At 37.9% G+C, this 24,407-nt stretch overlaps 1 protein-coding gene across 2 annotated transcripts in view; it reads right to left on the bottom strand.

The window, feature by feature from the left end:
- Nucleotides 1-17,136: 17,136 nt before the first annotated feature.
- The window catches only part of LOC122794069 (ADP-ribosyl cyclase/cyclic ADP-ribose hydrolase 2-like), a 459,871-nt gene continuing 452,600 nt past the window's right edge, over nucleotides 17,137-24,407 (bottom strand). Inside the window, exons 7-8 of one of the 2 annotated variants that reach the window (XM_044062205.1) lie at nucleotides 19,087-19,173; nucleotides 17,137-18,993 (exon numbers count right to left, since the gene is read on the bottom strand). In XM_044062205.1, the coding sequence (XP_043918140.1) occupies nucleotides 18,939-18,993; nucleotides 19,087-19,173 (142 nt within the window). In that variant the 3' untranslated portion in view covers nucleotides 17,137-18,938. The remainder of the gene's footprint in view (nucleotides 18,994-19,086; nucleotides 19,174-24,407) is intronic. The other variant, XM_044062206.1, reaches the window with a different exon arrangement.

The following is a 24,407-nucleotide window of genomic DNA, read 5'->3' as shown; positions in this document are numbered from 1 at the left end:
TCATCACCACCACACTGACATGAAGATGAACAAGCATTGTGTCCTGTGCTGATGAGGGAAGGAATTTAAAAATGTAAACACCCCTCACTTCTGTAATTATACTGACCCATCACCTGTCTATGATAAGGAATTAATTAGCTAGCCAATTTAATTATTCATAATGCTTTCAAATATCTGTTTTTTTTTCTTTTGTCTACTATACAGCTGCAACAGAGATTGAAGAAAAACATGAGGTGAATCAGGAGAGACTAACTCACCTCAGAGAGGAATGGGGTAAGTATGTATCATGTCTGAATGCAAGGCACAGAAGTATTCTCAGTCCATCTCTGTATATCATCTTGAGCAGGTATACTTTAACATTAATATTATACCATGACCCCCCCAAAACGTGCACGCTGATTGGCCAGCGTGCCCGTTGTAAATCGAGTTATACTAATGGAAAAAGGTCCGGTCGCCCGGACTTTTTTCCATTAGTATAACTCGTTTTTTTAAAACACTGTCTCACTATGTTAAACCCATTTAACATAGCGAGACAGTGTTTTAAAAAAAAGCAACGGAGAAAGCAAGATCTCAGTTGCTTTTTTTTAGTGTCTCGCTATGTTAAATGAGTTTAACATAGCGAGACAGTTTTAAAATAAGCAACGGAGATGTCCGTTGCTTATTTTAAAACTGTCTCGCTAACTTAAACCCATTTAACATAGCGAGACATAAAAAGCAACGGAGATCTTGCTTTCTCCGTTTTTGCTCAACTCTGATGTACTGCGCAGGCGCAGTACATCAGAACTGCCGGATGCCAGACATCTGCGGAAGGGCAGTAAACAGGCATTATACTATGCCATTATTTAAGAAAAGTAATAGTTTCTTTTCTTAAATAATGTCATATAATAGCAATAACCACGCCTGGGTGTGGGTAATGCTAAATTACCCACGGTTGGCTTTGTTTGGTCCCTCAGGCTTCGCCCTCGGGACCAAACCACGCCAACCGTGAGTAAATTTAGCATTACCCACACCCAGGCGTGGGTTATTGCTATATTACACCTACATGCATGCTCTAATAGCGCTTGGTTATTGCATTAGGCAATGAGTGCTGTTTGCAGTTTTCTTTCTTTTCATTGTTTATAATGAGTATAAATCAGATTAATTTTGTGTGGCAGTTCAATACCCACAAACACATATTTGATTTTTGTACAGGCTACAATTTATAAGATATTTTGACTGCATGACAGTAACTGCAATACTGCATGACATTATTTGCAAATACAGTTATTATCCTAGAAAGCAGATATCTGATATGGCTATTAAAATACATGATTCTGTTAGTCATATCATACCATTAATTGATTGATTTTATGACATGTTAATGCCTTCCCATCATATCTGGATGTGGCCAATGTGTACTTGTGTATTTCTCATATTGATATATGTATTGAAATAATTAAGCAATGTGATAGGCCATTGATCTAATTTTCTCTTTTTTGTCTTACCCCATCCTATTTCTCTCCCTCTTTATATATATATATATATATATATATATATATATATATATATATATATATATAATACGTGAATGCTAAAACCAAAGTGACTAGCAGCACAGGGAGGTAGACTGACCTCTGGGGTTTGGCCCACCACCATACCTCCATGGATGGCTGCAGTGGCACCACCACAGGTAACACAGACGCCCAACACATCTGGATTACCACCTGTTCAGTGTTGTTTCCACAACTCCTGCCCTACCTGCTCCACCTGCGTCAAGTAGTTTTGTCCCAGTTGCTGGTGTAGTTGAACCCTAAAGGAGCAGTAGTAGTGGAGGTGGAAATTTTGTCACCTGTTAGGAGCTGCCAGGGCTGGTAGAGGGCAGTATGGGTAGAGACATCACTGCCCAAATTAGCACAGCTGAAAAGGTACTGCATCATATTGCCATAACAATGCCACATCTGGCACTAATTCAGGCAACTGACACAGGAGACAGTGATGACAGTGCTGAGGGTGAGGACTAGATTCTCACTGTTCTTAAGCTGGATGTAGAAGTGACTATCTCCAATCATGGTGTCCCCCAACCTTCTGTATCCATCACCATCCCTATTGATCGCCTTTGTCTTGTATGTTTGCAACTAACCTTCCCTACCTACCTGTCCCATCCTAGCTGCCTTCCCTGACATTCTTCTCTCCTAAATAAAAAAAAAAAACACACTCTATACATAGCTCTCCACTTCCCCTGTGAGTCATCTTGACACACATGATTTAGTCCAGTTGGCTAGATAACATTATTCTGTTACTGTCACCCTTACTTGTTGTTGTGACTCTCCAAATTCATGAAATTGTATGTGCAATGCTATATATGTTCTAAAGAAGTGGGTAGCTATGGTATTTGGTTCCTGTGTCTTAGTCTCTGCTTGTCAGCCCCATTTTTACCACTGTCCTATCATCCCCCCTTTCCACATTTAATCTAGTAAAAAATAAATAAATAAATAAAAAATAAAAGAAAAATCAGGCTTACACATGACTCACATAGCCAGAAATGGTCCACTGAAAAGCCTTCATTTTTTTGTCCTTAGCATTTGTGGAAAGGGTGCCATTGCACAACACTGCTGAGTGACTGTGAATGCCATTTAACTTCCTATGGCAAAAGCTGAAGATTTTAATATTAGACACAGCAGTTTGGTTACTTTCACATAAATGTGCTTAAATCTGCTGCACTATTGAAATACAGTGTAAAGACAGAATAACTACTGTGAAACAGTTACTCTAACAGTTCTTATGGTGCTGGATGTGGCATGCTGAGATAATTTCCCATCTGGAGATTGATGCTTTTGCATAATGTCATGGGTCCGATTATGCATGTAGGTCAAATTATTATTTCATGCCATTTTATTTTCCTATCTTATAGCTAACTGTCTGTATTTCTCTCCTCTTGCAACATTTCATTAACATACCATTTCAATAGTGCAGCAAGAAAGCATTTGCAAAAAATTCCACCCACAACGGGGTGACTTACTAAGCCACCCTTATCCTGCTTATGTCTTAATGCTAGTTTATTTATTTATTTGTGTATTAGATGTATTGCATTTGTTGACTGGGAAAGTCCACTGGGCCTAGGAAGACCCCATTTTCAGTTGACGCCCGGGGAGAAAAGCTTCATATTATTACAAACAAAAGTAGAAAACAATGTTGATACATACAAAAGTAAAAACAAAGTTGAATCATAGGACAATTTTAGCAGTAATGTCATTTCATTAATTATATACAACGATCCTTAACTACATGCAAGAGTAAAATATGTTAATACATAGAATGAAGTATTATGGGCAGTACTATCACGCGAGAGGAAAAGTAATAGTAGAGATTGCAATAATGTATTACAGCCTGCCATAAATGTGAAAGTAGACATGCCATGTATTTGAGTTAACACATATATGTTTGTAGAGTTCTGAGCTGAGGAGAGTTGATTTCAGAGTAGAAAGCAGGTGATAGGTAAGAGTCAGACAAAGTAACAGAAAAGAGTCAGAATGGTACAGTGAAGAAGAATGAAATGTTTTAAAAAAATTGGTAGAGGTTGAGGTTCCAGAGTGGGAAATCAGGTGTTGGTGTTATTTGGTCGTGTACAAGAGCATAGCCAGTGAGAGGAAAAATATAATTTGAGGGATTTTCTAAAGGAAGCAGGATTACTGATTGTTCTGAGTGAAGGAGGAAGATTATTCCATAACTTGGGGACAGCATGAGAATACAACATTTGGCCAGCTGAGAATTTGGGTTTCTCGATAGACAATAACATTTTGTTTTCAGACCTGAGGTGGCAATTGGGGTGGTACATGGTCAGTATGGATGAGAGGGAAGGGTATCTTTCAGGTTGGAAGATTTATCTTGTGGGTTGTAATTAATTGCAGGTAAGTTAGATGGTGGGGAAATTCTAGCCAATGTAGTTGATGCAGTGAGGAGCAGTGTGGATAGAATATTTTGCATTTGTAGTAAATTTAGTGACTTTGTTGTAGCAAGAGTCAAGCTTATTTTTTAATGAGGATTGTAGGTTGGTGAGGATGGGTGTGCCATACAGAAGAGTTGGAAGTAGGAAGGATGAGGCCAAGGCCTTTTTAGCAGAGAGACTGAGGAAATAGTTGTGCCTATATAGGGTACCCAGCTTTTGATGGGGTTTTTTGATGTTGCTGTGGATGTGAAGGTCAAAAGTTAATTTGTCATCAATTTGGTACTAGGGACAACTTCAATGATCGTGTTGTTGTGGGAACTAACAGTAAATAGAGACTTGTTAACAGGGCTAGATTTTGTGGGGGTAAATAATGAGAGTTTTGTTTTATTGGGGTTAAGGGTGAGCTGATTCTGGGACATCCAGTGCTCAGTAGAGGTAAATGCTTCTTGGGTAAGATGCTGTAATTCAGTGACAGATTTTGAGGAGCAGATGATTGTTGAGTCATCTACATATTGGATGACAGTACTGTGAGTTAGAGTTTTATGGAAATTATTGATAAATATACTGAAAAGGAGGGGACCCAGAATTGAACCTTGGGGAACACCTGTGTTAGTAGTAATTAAAGGGAAGGAAGAGTGCTGACATCTGGTAGATTGCTGCCCATTGCTGAGATAGTTGGTAAATCATTGTAGGGTGGGGGGAGATAGGCTAAGGTTAGAGAGTTTAGTAAGGAGTAGGGACTGAGAAATGGTGTCAAATGCCTTTGATAAATCAAGAAAGAGTGCAGAAACTAAGGAGTCAGCATCTCAAGCTCTATTTAAAATGTCTAAGAAGGAAATGAGGGCAGTGTTGGTGCTATGTCCGGGCCTGAAGCCATGCTGAGTGGGGGAAAGCAGTTGGTGTTTTATTAGATGACTTATGAGCTGTGTATGGATACACTGCTCTAATATTTTAGAGATGGGGGAAAGAATGGCAATGGGATGGAAGTTTGAGATGCTGGAGTTGTTGCCTCCTTTATGAAAAGGGATGACAAATGCTTTTTTCCAGATATCTGGTATACAGGATTCTTGAATGGACCCATTAAGGAGGATGCTGATAAGATATGCAATGTTGGGGGGTGCTAGTTGTAGGTGTTCTGTAGATAGATTATCTGGGTTGTTTGTACATGGTTTTAGTTTATAAAGAAGTTTTTGGATGGTGGATGTGGGGATGGGCGATAATGAAAAGATGGGTAGGGGATATGATGGGTTATATGCTGATGGTTTTCCTAGTGGGTCTAGGTTTATGGGTGGGAAGATAGTAGTAAGTTTGGTGGTGGTGTCAATAAAGTATGTATTGAAGAGCAAAGCTAGTTCAGAATGAGTTTTATCTGGGTTTGGGCATGGTGTATTGTTAGTTGCTGGGTGGAGTAGGGAGTTAATTGCTCCCCAGAATTTCTTGGGATTTTGTTTATGCTGGTCTTAATAGCTTGGATGTATTCTTTTTTGTTTTTGACAACTAAGCGTTTAGTCTGAATGCAAAGTTGTTTGTATTGCATGAGATTGGAAAGGGTGTTTTTTTGCCAGACTTTCCAAGCTTTGTCCCTAAAGGACAGGACTTGCTTCATGGTCTTTGCAAGCCAGAAAGCATGTTTTGCTTTGACTCTCTTTAGTCTGAGAGGGATAAGACTATTTAGAGTCCTGAGAAATGTGGAATTAAAGAATTCCACAGCTTTGTTAAGTGGAAGAAATGTCAGTGGGTTCCAGTTTGTTTTCTGCAGGATGTCATTGAGGGTATTTTGGGAGAAGTGAGACAGATCTCTGGTATATATATTGGTGAATGTTAGGTATAGAGGTGGGCTTATGTGTTATGAATGCTGGAGAGTGGTAGCTAATACTTTCAGGGAGAGTGCCAGAGGAAGAGATTTTGTCAGGATGGGAAACCAAGATCCAATCCAAGGTCAAGCCTTTGTTTCTGTTGTTGTCAGGTCTGGTAATATCAGAGATAAGTTGAGAATAAATGTGAAGGCTGATATTTGTAGAGGGGTTTTTATTGGAGATGTCTAGCCAGTTGATATTAATGTCGCCTAGGATTATATTTCATTTTTTATGTTGTTGCTTGTCCAGGCTAGAATTTCTTCTAGAATAGTAGAATTGTTGCCTGGGGGATGTATATAACTATGATGCAACGGCTTTTGCAGTTATTAAGTTTGGGAAAGGTAGCTAGCAGCTCTGCAGAAGAAAAAAGGGGAATTGGTTTAGAATATGGAATAACTGTGTAGGTGCTTGGGAATAGTAAGGAGACACCTCCACCTTTTTTGTGGAGTCTGTCAGCTCTGAGGCAGGAAGTTTGGGGGTAGAAATTCAGAATCTTTGATATATGGTTTTAGCCATGTTTCAGTGATGGTGGTAAAATATAGTTTATGTTGACTTAGCCATGCATGCAGTTGGGGAATTTTGTTTCTAATGCTCTGGAGATTAATAGTGGTAAAGTTTAGGCATTTTGTGGAGTTGGGGGAATTATGAGAAGGGGGAGAAGGGCCTGGGTTAGGATATATATCACCACAAAGGACTAGGTTACAGAGAGTTGAGAAGTTGCCAGGGAGGGCTTCTTTTTTGTGTTGCTGAAGTATTTGTGGACTTGGTAGCAAGGAAGACTATGCTGTGTGGAGATCTTTTGTAGGATTATATCAGTTCAATGCTTCATTTCATATTACAGTTATACTCTCCTATCCCTAATTGCTTCCTATAGCAAACACTCTATTGTACCGAGCAGGACAGAGTAATAATGAGGAAATAAGTAAGAGTAACACACCATACAGAGGTTCCTACATGATCCACAAAAAATACTGCTGCTGTTACTCTGTCCATCTCTCTCTCTCTCTCTCACTCTCTGTTCATCCTTTCTACTTCAGTAATTTGTCATTGTCTAGTGACTAGTAAGCAATGCCTCAAAGTCAATGCGCTGTGTCCAGTTCCACTTAGGAGAATGCAGTTAACTTTGGACACAGCTCCCTTTGCATTTTATTCTACTTTTAAAAGAAACTCCCTCTTGGCAACACAATGATGAGGTCATTATGTAAAAAATACACTCTTTCCCTTTCAAAATTAGGCTTCTCCTGTGGCACTTGCAACTAATACTGTATTCACAAGATTATGCAATTAGATGAGTGGGAGATTCACATCTCCCAGTGGTGAACCTGTGTGTTTGACTACAATATCAGGTGCATTTTGCTTCCTGAACAGATGGGCTGTCTTAACTTCCAGATGTGAGATAATTTAACCTGGGTGAGTATTCCATTGCCCCTGTATCCCAATTTATCACAAACATCGTCTTTGCAACACGCTAATGAGGTCACTATGTCAAAAGTGCACTCACTGCCCTTAAGCATCAGACTTGTTCTGTAGAACTTGTGGCTAATATTATGTTCTTTTGACTGTATAACCTGATAGTTATGAGGTCGAAATCTCACAGTGAAGAACAGTGTGTGTGTGTGTGTGTGTGTGTGTGTGTGTGTGTGTGTGTGTGTGTGTGTGTGTATGCAATGTCAGGTACTTATAGCTTCCTGAACAGATGTGCTGCATCAACTTCCAGTCAGGGTAAAAAATTAACCTTCATGAATAATCCATCATCCCCAAATGTCTTCTCTGCAGCACACCGATGAGATCAACAAGTCAAAATTGCACTCTCTTTCCTTAATAGTCAGACTTGTCCTATGGTATTTACAGCTATAACTAGATAAGGAGGATGCTCAAATCTCAAGGGGGCAAGTTGTGAGCGTGGATTCAATGTCAGGTCTGACAGATGTGCTGCAGCAACTTCCAGTCAGAAGAGGATTTTAGCATGGAATAAGAATAGGCTTGACATAATATTTTGCTAGAATAAATCCTATATAAATACAATATTATGTTTGCCTAGGACTAGAAATGCAGCCATATTAAAGCAGACCTACATCTTTATTTTATATTTCCCTTTTTATATGCAGTTTAATTTAAGTGCAGTTTCAATAGAAAATAATGATTTAGTGAAGGATACAAATGAGCTCAGTGAAATAACCTTCAGGCCAATGCACTGATAACGGTGAAATGTGCTAACCGAACATATAGTTACACTGTTTTGGTGTTATGAGAGAGAATTTCTAATCAGAAGCTCAGTTCAGTTCAATTTGGTGAAATTGAGTACAGCAGTTCACTAGAGATATTCAAGACAGAAGACTGAGTACAGATATTCAGAAGTCAGCTATATATATATATATATATATATACAACACACACATTGGATTATAAGAGGCATCATAGAATTACAAAACTGTTGACAATAGTTACCTTGATGTAAACAGACTGAGTGCACTTACTAAAAAAAAATCAAGAAACCCAGTAGCATTACCATCACAGTTGCAGAAAACAAGAATAAAATCTGATTTTGATTGACTTGGAAGCACTCAAACACTCACACGAGCTCTCTCTCTCACACACACACACACACACACACACACACACACACACACACACACACACACACACACACACACACACACGTATATATATGTGTCTGTGTGTGTGTGCATGTGTGTGTGTGTGTGTGTGTGTGTGTGTGTGTTTGTGTGTGTGTACAGTTGAACTGTTTATGGTCAAACTCCTTTAATGTCAAATTAAAATCATGGATAAAAAAGTTCAGACATACACAATACTGAAAACAAAAAATACCAAATGCAATAATTTTGAGAAAGGAAAACTATTTCCTTCTGACATTAGCATTAATGCCCCCCCATAACAGCAGCCTCAAATTTGTCTGAATAGTTGTGGAGCCCCCCTGCCGTCTTTAATAATGGGATGCTAACCTTAACCCTAACCCTGTTCCTTCTCTTAACCTTAATGCTACACCTTACCTTCCTGAAAAACTTCCTGTAACCCTGCCACTACACACGACATGCTCAGACACAGCAACAACGCTAAATCTATTCCCTACCCTATCCTGACCCTAACACTAAAACAAACTCACACAAAAACATACAACTCCTATCCTTTACTCCTACCCAATCTTAACGTTAGCTCCCATACACACGCACAAACATTTGCACTCCTCATCGCACTTACCTGTTTTTAGGTTAAACACCACCAACATTTCCCCTGCTTGACTATCTGTACTGTCGACATTAAATTAAACCATGACCCCATATGTGTAAATATATGTGTGTGTGTGTGCATATGTGCATGTGCGTGTGTATGTGCATGTGCGTGTAGAGATATATATGGTTTACCACCAGAAAATTGAAGCCCACAGTCTTGAAGTGCATTATCCAGGTAACATAATATAGAAGACCAAAAGACCACATTGCTAAAAAATTTGAATACTGAATATTTCTACCAGTGTAAACCCAGAAAGAAGTGCTAACATGGGTACTGTGTGTGTGTGTGTGTGTGTGGGGGGGGGGGGTAGTGGTGGCAGTGGTAGTTTAAGTACAGTAGTTTGACATTCTCCTCAACCACCCCTCCCAGATGCTTGAAGCTGTTAACCTCTTCCAGTATCTTCCCTTTTGTCTCAATTCTCAGTTTCTTCTGATTTCCTCCATTTGCTGCCATTACCACTGTCTTAGCTTTACTTATCATCCCACATGCCACCTTCAGTTTTGCATTCCATTCCCCTGTCCTTTGTTGAAGTTCTTGCTTAGTGTCTGCCTGTAATGCCACATTGTCTGCATAAGTAACTTTGTTGATCTGCCCCTCTGACCTGTTTGCTAATGTAGTCCAACACCAGTATTAACAGCAGTGGGCTCAGAGCTGAATCCTGAGGAACACACACTGCCATTGGTAATCCCTCTGCGAGATTGAACATTGTATTTGAGTCATTGGGTTCTTGTGCATAGCTTGCACTAATTTTACCAATGTTTCTGGGACTTCATACCACTGCAGGACTGCCCAAATAAGCTTTCTTGAGACCTTGTCATATGCTTTTCCCAAGTTTAGGAATGCTCAGTTGGACTCTTTCCTAATTTCTAGCTTTTAGCTTTTTGTCAACTATCTGTCTCACCTACCATCTTACATTGTTCTGCTTTGCATATATGTTTATCAATCACCCTCTCCAGAACTTTCATTCGATGAGACAAGAGTTTGATACCTCTGTACTGCCCACAATTTTGAATGTCCAATTTGTTCTTGAACACACAGCCACTAGTATGCTTATTCTCTAGTCATCTGTGATCTGCCTTTCTCTCTGCACTGCTATGAGTATCCTCAGGAGCCATTTCTCCCCTACTTCACCCAACATCCAACATCTTGATCTGCTGTGACCTTATCTGAGCCTGCTGTGCCCCATCTGTTTCACTTGGGATGACTTTGCAATCATGGATATCTACCCCAATGTCCTTTTCTTAGTAGCAGGAAGTCTACCAGGGTTGCACGTTGTCCACTTTTGTATATGATCTTGTGACTGTGTTGGCTGCCACTTGCCAGACAGAAGCCTAGAATGGCCTCACCTTCTTTATTCCTGTTTCCCTACCCATGTGGATCCAGGCAGTCCACATCTATTATCATGTGGTCCTGCTTTACCTAACAGGTGCTGGAACTCTTGTTTGAATGCATTCTTTTTCTCACTATCACAACACAGCCCTGCTGTCTATAGTCTGAGATTATGAATATTTACCTATTGCTAGTCTGGAATAGGATTGCCACGAGTCTGTCTCTCTCTCTCTCCCCCCACAATTCCCACACCATTTTTAGCCTGTCCTCTTCCTGAGCAGTAGACTATGGCTTCCTTTGATGTACTGACCTTCCATCTTATCACTTTGATACATAGGATGTCCAGCCTCCTCCTCTTTACCATCATGGTATCATGGTATTCACTTCCAAACTCCATACATCCTCAAGGGACTATTCCTGCCACAATGCACAGTCTGTGATCCATGTTCTCCTATCTTGAGGATAAGGTGCACCGCAGTATATGACCCATGTAGATTCTGAGCTCCATTCTTTGGTGAGTTTGAGATGGAAACGTTCATCATGTTTTCAGAGGTCAGAGAAACACTACAGAAACACAGACAGTACATGCAAACTCCAAACAGGCATTGGCCGGAGGTCAAGATTGAACCTTGTACCTTTAGCATGTCTCTGTTCTCTTGTGATTGCAAACCTATATATATATATATATATATATATATATATATATATATATATATATATATATATATATATATCTATAGTTACAGACTGCTTTTTTAGCCAGTGTTGTTTTTTGTGAGATTGCATTGAATTTGCCAAAATTTGTTAAGGTTTGTAGTTTTGAGAAAGATGTGTAAGCCAAAGGGATGACTAACAACTACCGCAACTTGAACAGCTTTGCATTATAGCTGAACTTTGTTTTAGAGCATGACATCCTGCTCTGTATTTCTGTATCAGACATTTCTGTGGGTTCATGTAAAATGTTATGTATCTGAAATGTGTTGCTGCCAGAAGTCTATATTTTCAAAATCTCAATTTTTCTGAAATTGTTTAACAGTGATATTTTAGTCATGGGACATAAACCTGTTTGGTATCCACTGGTCAGTATTGCTGCTTAACAATGATTTTTCTACAGTTTGCCTCATATTTACAATGCCTTCTGCACAAACTCTGCATGGCCCCCCATTTCCAAATGCTTTTTAATGGAATCTTTACTTTTTCTACATTCAAGACACAGTGATAGCACATTTTGATTGCCCCAAACTGCCAATAGTTGTGCATGCAGTGTATCTGCATGTGTGTGTGTGTGTGTGTGTGTGTGTGTGTGTGTGTGTGTGTGTGTTTGTGTGTGTGTGTGCCTGTGTCTGCATGTAAATATTTTTGTGTGGGTTTGAGATACAGTATGCATGATTCTGTTCATCTCATGTGAACCATTTTATGTTACTAACAGTATATTAGTGTTGTATCCACGATGGATTAGAAAATTGCTTTATGCCTGCTTTGGCAGCTTTAGGCACCCTCCTGACTGAATAGGAGAACATAGGAAATGGAATATGAATGCATGAATGAATTAATGAAACAGGCATGTCAGTATATTATTCTGAGGGGTCCATGACAGAAATGCAATGCAACAGAGATCAACAGTAAAAAGTGAAGTTATAATATTTTGATTGCCCATAAAACATTAAATTAGCTTCAGCACTTAATAATCATGTTTGCAGGGGTACTTCACTTACCTATACTTCCTGAAAGGGGGGGCAGTGCCCCCCACTGACCCCCACAGTCATGCTACCTATGTAATCTACAAATTCTTTTATCACTGTACCACAGACCAAGAGAAATTCTCTGAGATATCAAGACCTTGATTTTAGTGTACAAGTCAGCAGTCTCATATGTCTTTTAGTTTGTCATTTTCTTTTAGTGGTTCTGTGCATTACCTTTGGTTTGCTGCATGCATTTATCACCAAATATAAGTAAGTTTGTAAGGGTTACCACATCTGCTGCTAAGTCAGGTAAATGCTACTGTCCCAGATAACAAAGTAAACAGTTAATCAAGAGCGTAGTGGGATGTAGACGAAGCAAGTGTTAACAAAATCTCAAAATCACTTCAAACGAACTTTATCACTTCCAACGAACTTTATTCCAAACGGATATCCCCAGATAAATGCTTTCACTATACAAGCTTCCTCAGATCTAAACAGATTGGATTAACATAACCTGAGATATATATATACACAATTCAAATCAATTAACTTATCAAGTCTTAAAAGGACATACCAAATTTTGCCTAATAAAAACTTTAAAATATGTAAAAGCTATTGAACATATATAAAAAATACATAAAGAGCTTAGGGATGCATAAAAATCCATACAGATATGGAAGAGATATATAATGTATGTGCACATAAGTGAATGCATAAACGTAACTATCTGACATTCCTACGCTGTCTCAATTTTGGTTTTATGGAAGCTCTTTCATTAAGCCCTAACCCTCTATCACCTCTTAAAAGAATAATCCATTCACTTTCTTTACTCTCAGTATATGTCCTAATATCACCACCTCTCCTGTTCGGAACAACGATTTCCAGAACCTTGAATAAAAATTCATAGGTATTTCCACATAGGGTTATATGTTTTGCTAGTGCATTATGAGGTGAGCCTTTTTTAATGTGGTATATATGTTCTCTGACCCTGTCTTTAAGTGGGCGATTTGTCTTGCCCACATAGAAAGACGAGCAAGATTGACACACCGCTAAATATACAACGTTGGGAGTCTTACAGTCAGCATCAGCATTGGTGTTAAATGCAATCTGTAAATTGGGATGAAAAAAAACTAGCACTAATGTCCATATATGAACCAAGGTTGCAACGGCCACATGGTTTAGTATAGCCATGGGTCAAAGAATTCCTCTCTAATTTTGGATGACAAAGTATCCTTTTTAAATTGTTCTTATTCCTATATAGGAAATGAGGTTCATTCCCAACTATCTGCCATAAGTCTTCATCTACTTGTAAGATATCCCAATGTTTAGCAATAATCTCCTTAACCTCAAAGTGGTCGGAGACAAATAAGGTCAAAAACTTGACATAACTTTCGACCCTTTTTTCTTTTTTAGTTTCAATAGAACTGATGGGTCCATAATATGGTGTTGCTACTGTGGAACGCAATTTGTAGACATCCTCTATGTGTGAATTGACCTCATCAATCCTATACCCTCTATGTGTTAACCTCTCTCTCAAATCATCTAATTCAGCTACAAAACCACTGTCCATGGGGTTTAACCTGGAGGCTCTGATCGCTTGGCCCTTCATGATGTTCTTAAAAACAAATGGTGGGTGCATACTCGACCTCATAAGTAGTGAATTACAATAACAAGTTTTTCGATGTACACCCGTGTTTATCAAACCATTGGATAACTTTTCAATGAATAAATCTAGGAATTCAATCTTATATACTGAGAAATGCATGGTAAATTGCAGGCAGTTGGTCAAGTTATTCATAATTGAGAACATAGATTGAAGCTCTACTTCCGTTCTTTTCCAAAGGCCAAAAAGATCATCAACAAAATGTTGATAGAAAATAACATGTTCTCTAAATAAGGTTTCACAGAATAACACATGTTCTTCCCAATAGGCCAAAAACATGTTGGCGTAACTGTTGGCACATGGTGTGCCCATCGCTACGCCATCTAACTGCCTGTAGATGATGTCGTTGAACATAAATATATTATTCTCCAACACAGAATTGATAAATATGGATCAATGTGGTTTTGTGGAGGGAAGGCAAACATTTGACAACATTAACAGACCAATGATGATCTAGAAGGAAGCAAAATGTAAGAAAATACAAATGTTGTTGGTGGGTCTTGATGTAGAAAAATCATTTGTTCACAGTTAGGCGAGCGTTTATGAGCAGGGCAATAGAAGCAGTTGCATTCTCTGATAAAATTATAAGGTTGATTAGAGGGATATATGATGGATTGGAGGTGAAAATAAGTGGGTGGATTTCTATCTGATAATTTATGTTTGCATTATATTTACAACTATTGGGAAAAAAAATAAGGGACTCACAAGTTCAAGGATATAATTGGTATGGTAATCAAGAAAAGCTGGCTCTATTTGCAGATGATATTATTTTATACCTGATAAAACTAGAAAAGATGTCAGTGTTGTGGGACATTTTGAGACAGTTTCAAATCTTTTTGGGATAAAAAATGGATGAAGCTAAAACAAAGGCAATAGCTGCAAGTTATGTACCCACACATGAATTGGTTCAGCAATATAATATTTATGGGGGCATGATAAAATGAAATACTTAGAACTATGGATTGAAAAGGATTATAGTGTGGAAGCTAATGATATGTGGAAATACACTAAACAAAAAGATAATACAAAAACTGAGAAATTGGCAGCTCTGTGTTATGGATATGGATAGCAAGTTATAAGCAGTTAAATGTTTCTATCCCATAAGTTTTATACATAGGTCAGGCATATTTTTATCAACCAGAGGAGAGGTTGTGGATAGCAATTAATAAAGAGCTGAAGGATTTTATCTGGGAGAAGACAGCAAGTGCCAAGTGGGATAAGCTGATTTTTCCAATAGACAAGATTGTTTGAGATTACTCGATTTGAAGGGGTATTTCAGAGTTACACAGTTAAGGCTCCTATATATAGCACAAGCAGAAAGCTATATTTCAAAGTGGAAAGGAATGGTGACAAAACAGGAGGGAAGCTCAAAGAAACAAGGAGTGACTGAGATTTTGGATGCAGATCCTTAAGGAGAATAATAATAAAAACAATCATACAGAATATTATATTCATAAAGTATCAGAAAGTATTCTAAGAACTAAGCCAACACAGGAACGGAGAAAGGAGATTTTACAAGGGATGACTGCAATTAGGCATACAGACAATAGGTAAGAGGGGTCTGTAATGTATTTGAGAAAACTGGAAGAAGAACCAAGGTATTGAGAGCAAATAAGCAGAGAAGGAAAGGTAATAGAATGGGAACAGGCTAAGAATTTATTTGGACTGCAGGCTAGAAATTGTTTCCCTATCAAGGATTATTATCAGAGTATAGGCAAAGAGAAAGAAATAGGAGGGGGTTCATAAGCAAAAGACCAGCACTGGTATAGTTTTTAGTATAATCTAGAACAGAAGTTGCTTTTAAAAAAGGAATAATTAGTGGAGCATATAAAATATTGCATGATAACTATAAGAATCAATCAGAGGAGGTTAAAAAGGAATGGGAAGAGAAAGATTGGATAAGCAGTTCACAAATAAACAATAGGAAATATGTGTATGTCTCCCAAGTCTAGAAGATTTAGGATCTTTGCTTGGAAGTGTTTACATAGGTATTTTTATACCACACATAGACTCCAAATAATTTTTCCTCAGGTAGCTAGCAAATATTGGAGGTGTAATAGGGAAGAAAGAGGTAACTGGGAAGATATTTTGTGGGAGTATAATAAGTTGGCAAACTTAAATAATTCCCTGTGGACTACTATATCAGAAATACTGGGTGAGCAAATTAGTATGATCAAGGAAATAATTTTTTTGAACTATGATACAGAATCGGAATTACTTAGACATACTAAGGTTTTACCAAATCTAACTATGATGGCTGCCAAAAAAGCAGTTACTAGAAGATGGAAATCAAAGTTTAAACCAAATTTATTAGAAGTAGTGAATATAGTAAAAGAGGTAAAACAAGTGGAATTGGGATCTTTAGAAAAGGGTAGGAGCAAATTACATAGAAAAAAATGGGAATTGTGGGAACAATACATGCAGAAAAGGAACGAGGTTTAAAAGAAGGCAGGATTTTAATGAGCTATGTAATGTTTGACAGCGACTGGATAGATTATAAGTGATGCATAATGCTAAAATTATGTCAATATGGTTTGTTTTCATTTATATAAATGTATGATTGCTTATGCTACAAGTGATAATTTAATAAAGATATTTTGGTACTTACGTATTATTGCAACCACATTTCAGTACTCGCAGAAATCGCAATGTTTCTGTGAAACAAGGTCTGCTAAGCTATGAACCATTATTTTTGTTGTTAAATATGCCAGCTTTAGTCTTTTCCAGGAATAGAGTGGACTAATAGGAAATGATTTGCTTTGAACAAGAATGAAGAAGTGTTTCATTGCTGGAAAAGTTTAAAAAATATGTTTTTATGTGTTAGAGAAGGCTCAATGCATGTTGTATATTAATACATATTATCTCAACCATATTTCAGTAATGTTTCTGTGAAACGAGGTCTGCTAAGCTAGGAAGGGGTGTATGAAGTCTTCAGAAGTACTGTGTGCGAGTGTTTCTTTTTATATTGGTAGAGGAAAAAGTTGAGAAATCGTCTTCCCTGGTAATGGCCTTTTCAGCCTTAGAAGAAGGAGTGCTGCTTGTCAGTGGACATTCCTAATCGAACTCATGCAACTCAGCACCTTCACCAAAAGGCATTTGGCCCATATCAATTCTGTTTAGGTGTACACACTGCAAGGGGTGATTGCTACTTCTACTTTGGGACATGTGTGTGTGTGTGTGTGTGTGTGTGTGTGCGTGTGTGTGTGTGTGTGTGTGTGTGTGTGTGTGTGTGTGTGTGTGTGTGTGTGTGTGAATCATTCAGCATGTGCAGCACCTGTTGGTAGTACTGTAAGCAGCTGCTGCAGCAACACAACTTGACATGCACAGGACTATCCGTCTGAAGTGGGATAATCATTTAACACATATAATGTCCACAAATGAGCCCAACAGCGTAAAACCACCAAGAATTACAGAAAAAAAACACTGTAGAAGGCTGAAAACACCAAACGGTTCTTTTATTACATCCACAGAATTTGCACAGTACAGCTGATTTTTTAATCATTTAACACCCCCGTCCGAGGAATCTGGATGTGGAGAAAGGCATCACTCTCTGAGGAATCACTGTCCCCTTAGTCAGAATTTCTTGCAAGCACCTTTTTTTGGGATGGTTTCTGACCCTGAGAAGTCTCACTGAATATTCCTGAGCAACCTCCCTTTGCTGAGGTTGTCATCAGCAAGGCAGTATTTGTGATGCAGCGTTACATGGTGGCGTTCACCAAAATAATGACACATGGCTAACACGGTTCCAGCATTTGAAGATTTTTCCTCTCCCTGCCTCCAACCGTCAGGGATACATCACTACTTAGTTGCATACACACCCCTTTAAAGCTTAACAAACCTGTTTTCTGAGAAACACAACAGAGTATGCCAGTTCTGAAATGTGGTTGCAATAATACGTAAGTACCAATATTTCTTGTTTTAAAAAATCAACTATAACAATCAACATATTTTGAAACTCATCCTTAAACAATGAGTGTGTGTTTGAATCATAGCTTGCTTGGTATCACAGTAATCAGACTGAACAGATTTCTTCAACAATTTTAAGGTCCCACCCATCTGCTCTGTTGTATACATTGTAGTTTCTCTTATATAGGCATTTACCTGATTATTATTATTGCTTACATATTTCAGTGATCAGTAGATGCAGAAAGCTGAGTATTAGAGGGTGACTATAAAACACCTTGCCCGAGGTACTGACAAAAAGGAAGGCATTAGATCATTTAAAAACCTACTTTACCATGTTTTTTTTCCCTAAAAAATGATATATTCTGTATGTGCATCAAAGTAGTAGATTTGAATTTTTCAATAACAGCTGTTATGACTAAATCATATTAATGCTAAATATTTAAATAGAAGAGGATTGGAAAATGTTTTTGATAAAGGAGGCCCCTCATGCATCTCATGTGTTTTAATTCTCCCTGCACTTCCTTAGTACTTAACTATATCAGTTCTGATGCTGCACAAACACAGGAAAGGTGGAACACTTGAATACTTCCATTTTCTGAATTTGTACAATCTCCCTATTGCTGTAATGTAGTAAGAAGGTATTAGGTCTTAACCACACCCCCAGCAAAAATCTTCCTCCAGATGTGCTTGAGTCTTCCATTTCTGTATTGAGTTTTAAGAGTCAAAGTTTACAGTTAAAGAAGAGTTGCAAAAGTGAGTTTTAAAATATTTTTATCCACCACTCTGCATTACAGATGTGGATGTTTACTCCTGTTTTATAATAAAATGAAAGAAGGGCAGCTTATTACCTCAGGTATGTATTGTTTTTATCAGTTTTATTTTGATTGCATTTATACAAATGACAGTCACAACATATATAGCCTGACAAAAATTGCAATATACATGCATATATTTAGATCCGGAATACATATAATCTTCCCCTGCATAATTTCACTGAATGTACTGATTTTTAATAGACATACTATGCATGCGTGTGTTTGGTTTTCCCAAGTAATACGTTTTATGTACATTCAGAAAGCCATAAAGTTTTAATGATTATGAGAAAAGAAAGCGCAAACTGTTTTGTTACTATGAGAAAACACAGTAGTTACTTTTTTTTCAGAAGGTATATAAAGCTCTCCAAAAAAAAAAGACAAAATACACAATTACTGCTAGTTCATCTGTAAATATGCCTGTGTTTAATTACAGTCACAGAAAGAACCAAAAGTCTTCTTGTTGACTCGTATCTCAGTTTTCTTTTTCCAGTGGCCCGTGTCTGGAGTGTTTTATTTACAGCTTGGACTGTCTGGATGTTCTGCACACTGAAGGAAATGCACAGGTCTGTTAGAGTAAACAGAAGGTCACAGTAAGAAATTGTTGAGTATATTAAAAATATCAGAAGTGGTATATGATACAGCACATGCAGAACAATACCTGTAGTTATCCATACAGGAGTATGGAATTTGCTTTTCTTTTAACAAGCTTTCTAACCTCACAATTGAACCTTGTCCACATGATTCCCTAAGGAGACAAAAGATGAATATTTTAGAGGTCTTTGTAATACAGGATTCTGACTGGCAGTGGCACTGCGAAGACCCTAATGCCAGTATAATTATTAAAGTACCTGCTAGCCCTTTTAGCACAGTGGAATGATATCACTGGGACTACAGGGGTTCACAAAGTCCATCAGAAAGCAATCTGCAGCCATTTTGGTCTTCTCAATAAGCACAGTTTAGTTAAAAATTTAAGAAAGTGCCTTATTACTAGTTATGTGATAATTGCTTAACTAGCAGATTACTATAATTCCTAGTTAGACATTTTTTAATAATAGTGAGGATGGCAATGCAATATATTTGTCACAAACACAAACATCTGATTACTGTTTTTTCTTCTTTTTCTTCTCATCTGTCTTATGAATTCTGACTTTGGGTACAAAATATAGCACTGCTGAAAGATACAAAATGTTGTGCAAAGTAGAACATTTATCAGAGATCAAGAGGGTAAGGTAAGACGCCAAGATTAACATTTGGTTTAGTAGTGGTTTGCCACATCTGTTATAAGTGTAATAGGTATCCTCTTGTGTAAAGTATGTTCTTTGCAAAAGGGAAAATGAAATGTCAGTTTTTACATTTGCTACAATTTTGGTAATAAATTAATTTTAATTTAGTACATGCTAATTATCACTAGCTGTTGTTTATGAACTACTGGATAGGAGGATCATTTTCTATGTTTCATTTTAGTTTAATAAACTAGGTCTTACATGTTACAGTCTACTATAATCATAAACCATTATGCCTTATATTGTATAACAAAGGATTTAAGAACTCCCTCCAGGAACCATCTGTTAACTCTTGACACCATTCTGGCCATTAAGCCAATCAGCAGTGCCCCATTCATCCAGTCCTTTCCACAGTGGTGAGTAACCAATGGCCCATTCATTACCCCCCCCCCCCAAGTATAAGAGGATGATGCTATCAGCTGCAGCAGAGATCAGAGATTTTATAGCTATTCCTGAACTTTTTCTCATGCATGCCTCTAGTTGTCCAAGAGATGGGTATGCAATGGGTCCTTATGAGACCTTTTTTCTCAACTTTTTCTCATGCATGCCTGTAGTTGTCCAAGGGATGGGTATGCAATGGGTCCTTATGAGACATGGCACCCATTTCTGTGAATGGTGTAACCTCTCAGTAGGCCATTTCTCCACTGTAGGTAAGTAATCACATCCAATATCAGGTCTCCACTAGTGACTGGGAATGAAATCTACATCATATCAATGTGCTTTTAACCACCTTTAAGTGAAATGACAGCAAACTCTGCCTCATTAGTCTTCTCCCTTCCCAGTCAACTCATCCAGCATCCAAGCTATTATTCAAAGTCAGGATGTCACAGGGAATGTCAGAGAATCAGAAAGTGAGTTCTTTTCTGTGTCAGATTCAGAAATCTGAGGACAAAACCCTGATTTCATCCCTGCATCTTCCTGTTCAGATTCAGAATCTGGAATAGGTTCAGGAAAGGTGGCATCCCTCTTTCTTTTACCAGAAACTACTCTACAAGAAGGATCAATAGCCTGAATTGAACCTAATTTGAGGAGGAATACATATGTGCTTGGTTTTCTGTTTCTTTTTGACAGGAAAAATGGAGACAACAATGTTACTAATGGCAGGAGCTGTTTCCCAAGGGATGGGCACAACATTCTCACACAAAAATGGAAACCTTCCCTATTCCCCATCCTAGGACTGACACCAGTGGTTCCCCCTTGCCACTGAGGGGTCCCAACAGCTGCAGAGGACATGGTTAACCCCCAGTCAATAGTTGCTGTAGGTGCTTCACCAGAGGGATCCAGGGTGAGAGATGAGTGGTCTGAGGTACAACAAATGACCATAGCAGAGTCACCCACCTGTACCTGATGCAAATTGCTAGCCTGCAGTGGTGGCAGAGGCTGTTTGCTTAACTTTATTTCTTTTTGTGGCTGGAAGAAGGACCAGCTGTGGGTCTGACAATCTGTTCCATGGTCATGCCAATGGGGCCTGTATCATGGGAAAAACATGGGGAAAACAAGCAAAAAAATACTAGTAAAACTATGAGGTCATAAAAATAAAAGTTGCTTCTTCTGACAAGAAAAAAAAACACAGTAGAAATCCCTTTCAAACACTATGGCAGCCCCATATAGCTACAGCTACTGCAGCAGTGAGCTATATGATGAACATAGTACATTTCTGTAAGTTGAACTTACTATAACAGCAGATGTTTGAATGATCGCTGCTGCAGTAGCCAATAGGAAATATCAGAGTACAGAGATGTCAGCATAGGAAATGAGTACGACCTGATAGAAAACTCTGGAGTAAAAGTCAGTGCAAAACATATGTCTACAAAGAAATTTAATAAGTGGTAGTACAGATACAGATTACTCCAGAATGATAGACACCACTGTAGAAAGCACCATAAACCAAATCCTTTGGTATAAAAAGCAAGTTTTAATCTGTTTTAATGCACAACACTACAAATACATTTTTGTCTTCACCAGATAACATTCAATAATGGATTCCCAGCTTTATATAGTGACATCAAAATTCACTGGCCTACCTCCCAACCATACCGAATTACTTGGTTTTTACTGAGTTTTGGGGTCCAAATGAAGGGGTGTCATATAAAAGACACACAGAAAAGAATATCATCACACTATTACCATGGGAAACCAAACTGGAATACAGAGTTGTTTTGGCAAATAAAACTTGAAGCCAATGTTTTCCCAGGCCTTAATGGACATATAAACATAGCACCTGTGTTAAAATTAAGGGCAGCTAAATTATAGCCAGCTATGTAAATAAGTGTATATTGCAAGTTGATTTGTAATAGTGTGATATCCTTTTCTATATTCTTTTGTATGTCATTTTTATATTTTGACTTAAGTGACAGCATTTTGTAGTTTGGTTGTTATCTTTTAAATGTCCACTAGAGGGTATAAAACGACAGAACAATGTTTTTTTTACACACAGCTTTTTAGTACTAAAATTAAATAAATGATTTTATTGTAAATTTTAAGTAAATTTTTAATATGAAAATGTTATATGTACTTAAAGTAGTTTAGCAATATTTATAACTATTTTAAAGGTTTATTAAGTGTTTTTGAAAAGTTTTTTTTATCAGAACAGTGTTTATGATTGGCCAGTGAAATTTGATGTCACTATATAAAGCTGGGAATTCATTACTGAATGTTATCTGATGAAGTCTGCTGGATGAAAACATATCTGTAGTGTTGTGCGTTATATCAGATTAAAACTTGCTTTTTATACTAAAGGATTTGGTTTATGGTCCTTTCTACAGTGGTGTCTATCATTCTGGAGTTTTTGGTGACCTGTCTGACACTACTTGCTTGGTTTTACAGACACAGATTAGACAAGGTAAGAACATGCACAGTTTTAATCTACCTCTGTTCATGAGGAACACAAGGCTAAAGTAAAAGGGAATGCTGAGGATGGTTTTTAAGATAGTGCAAACGCAAAGCAGAAATACATATTTTTGCCTATAACTACCTTCTGTCAGGGAGGACATAGAAGAACCTTCCACCACGAAAAACACAGGGAAGAAAGTAACCATGACTAAGAAGATTTACAGGCAAGATGCATAAACATTAAAGCATGCAATGTGAATATTATAGTTTAAGTAGAGCAAAACAGACTATAAGTAAGGTTATAGGGAAAGAAAATAAGCACTATATTCTCATTCCTTCTTCCCCCTACTTTGATTTGGAAGATGATCTCTTATATAGACTTAGTAAAACTACAGAGAAAATTCTACACAGACTGTTAGTGCTAGAACATTATAGAACACTAGCAATAAAGCTGTTTGTAACCATGTTCTAGGAGGTCATGTGGGGATGGATACAACTAAGACAAGGGTGTTAGCCAGATTTTATTGGACAGATATAACGAAAGAGATAGTAAATGGTTGTGATGTTTGCCAAGAATATTAGAAAACTGTATTCTGTCCTGGATCTAGCAGCCCATCAATTCCAGTGCCCATTTTAGAGATGCTATCTGAATGCATTGCCATTAACATTGTGTGGCCATTAATATACTCTAGTGATGAGTATCAGTACATAGTGATAATAATGGACTCTGCTACAACATTCCCAAAAGGTGTATTATTACATAAGATGCTAAGGTTATTCCCAGATAACTGGTACTCTTATCCTCTACAGTGGGTATACGGAATGACCAAGGCACTCCCTTTATATCAAGGCATCACATTACTACAATGCACTAAAGGTAAGTATCTGAAAACATCGGAATACCATCTGCAGGCTGATGGTGGTAGAAAGGGTCAATAAAACAGGGAAATTCGTGTTAAGGTAAGTAATTACCATAAACAGTAAAAACTGAAAGCTCAAAAGGTGGTCAAATTAGGAATAAGTATAGTCACAGAATGAATGGAGCAGCTCAGCAGTTTCTAGTTCCTAAGCCAGATGGAAGTATTAGTTTAATGTAATGGCTTTAGGAAACTGAATAGCATTTCAATTTTTGATATCTAGCCCATGTTCAGAGTTGACAAACAACAAAGGAAAAGCCAGAAGTATGACAAAACTAGACTTAATAAAGTGGTATTGACAGATACTATTTCCCCATCTGCTAGAGAAGCAGAACACATTTTGTAACCCAGAAGGTCTATTTTAGTACACAGCCACCTTCTAGACATTGATGGATAACATACTGAAGCCTTGCTTACAATACACTGCATACTTAGTAGAGATACTCATCTATTCAAAGGACTGGGAATCTCACGTGCCGAAAGTACAGGCTATGCTAGAATCTGTAGGAAAAACAGCTCGACTATGAATACTAAAAGCCTTAAGCTGGGCATGGTGGAAGCTTAATATTGGGGTCAATTGATAGGAAGAGGGGTGGTAAAAATGCAAACAGAAAAAAGAGAGGCCATAACAAAAATTGGCCTTAACCCTCTACTAAAAGACAGGTGAAGGATTTCCTTGGACTAGCTGATTACTACAGAAAATTTGTACCTACTTTTGCAGCTAATGTCTGTCTTTTCACAGACCTTAGGAAAAGCTCCTACCAAAGTATGATGGTCTATTGAGCTAGGCAGAAAGTTCATGAAGCTGAAAAGAATATTGTGTTCTGAATGTGTTATTCACTTTTGATTTTACTAAGGAAATCGCCCTTTGTACAGATACGTCAGAGGTAGGTTTTAGAGCAGATTTGTCCAAACATATTCAGGGTGAGGAGCACCATGTGTGCTGC

This window comes from Protopterus annectens, chromosome 2.part1 (genome assembly GCF_019279795.1).
Source record: "Protopterus annectens isolate FY-2018-M chromosome 2.part1, PAN1.0, whole genome shotgun sequence".
NCBI classification, from domain to species: Eukaryota; Metazoa; Chordata; order Ceratodontiformes; family Protopteridae; genus Protopterus; species Protopterus annectens.
The sequence above is the reverse complement of the archived record's forward strand: the minus strand, read 5'-3'. Positions and strand labels throughout refer to the sequence as shown.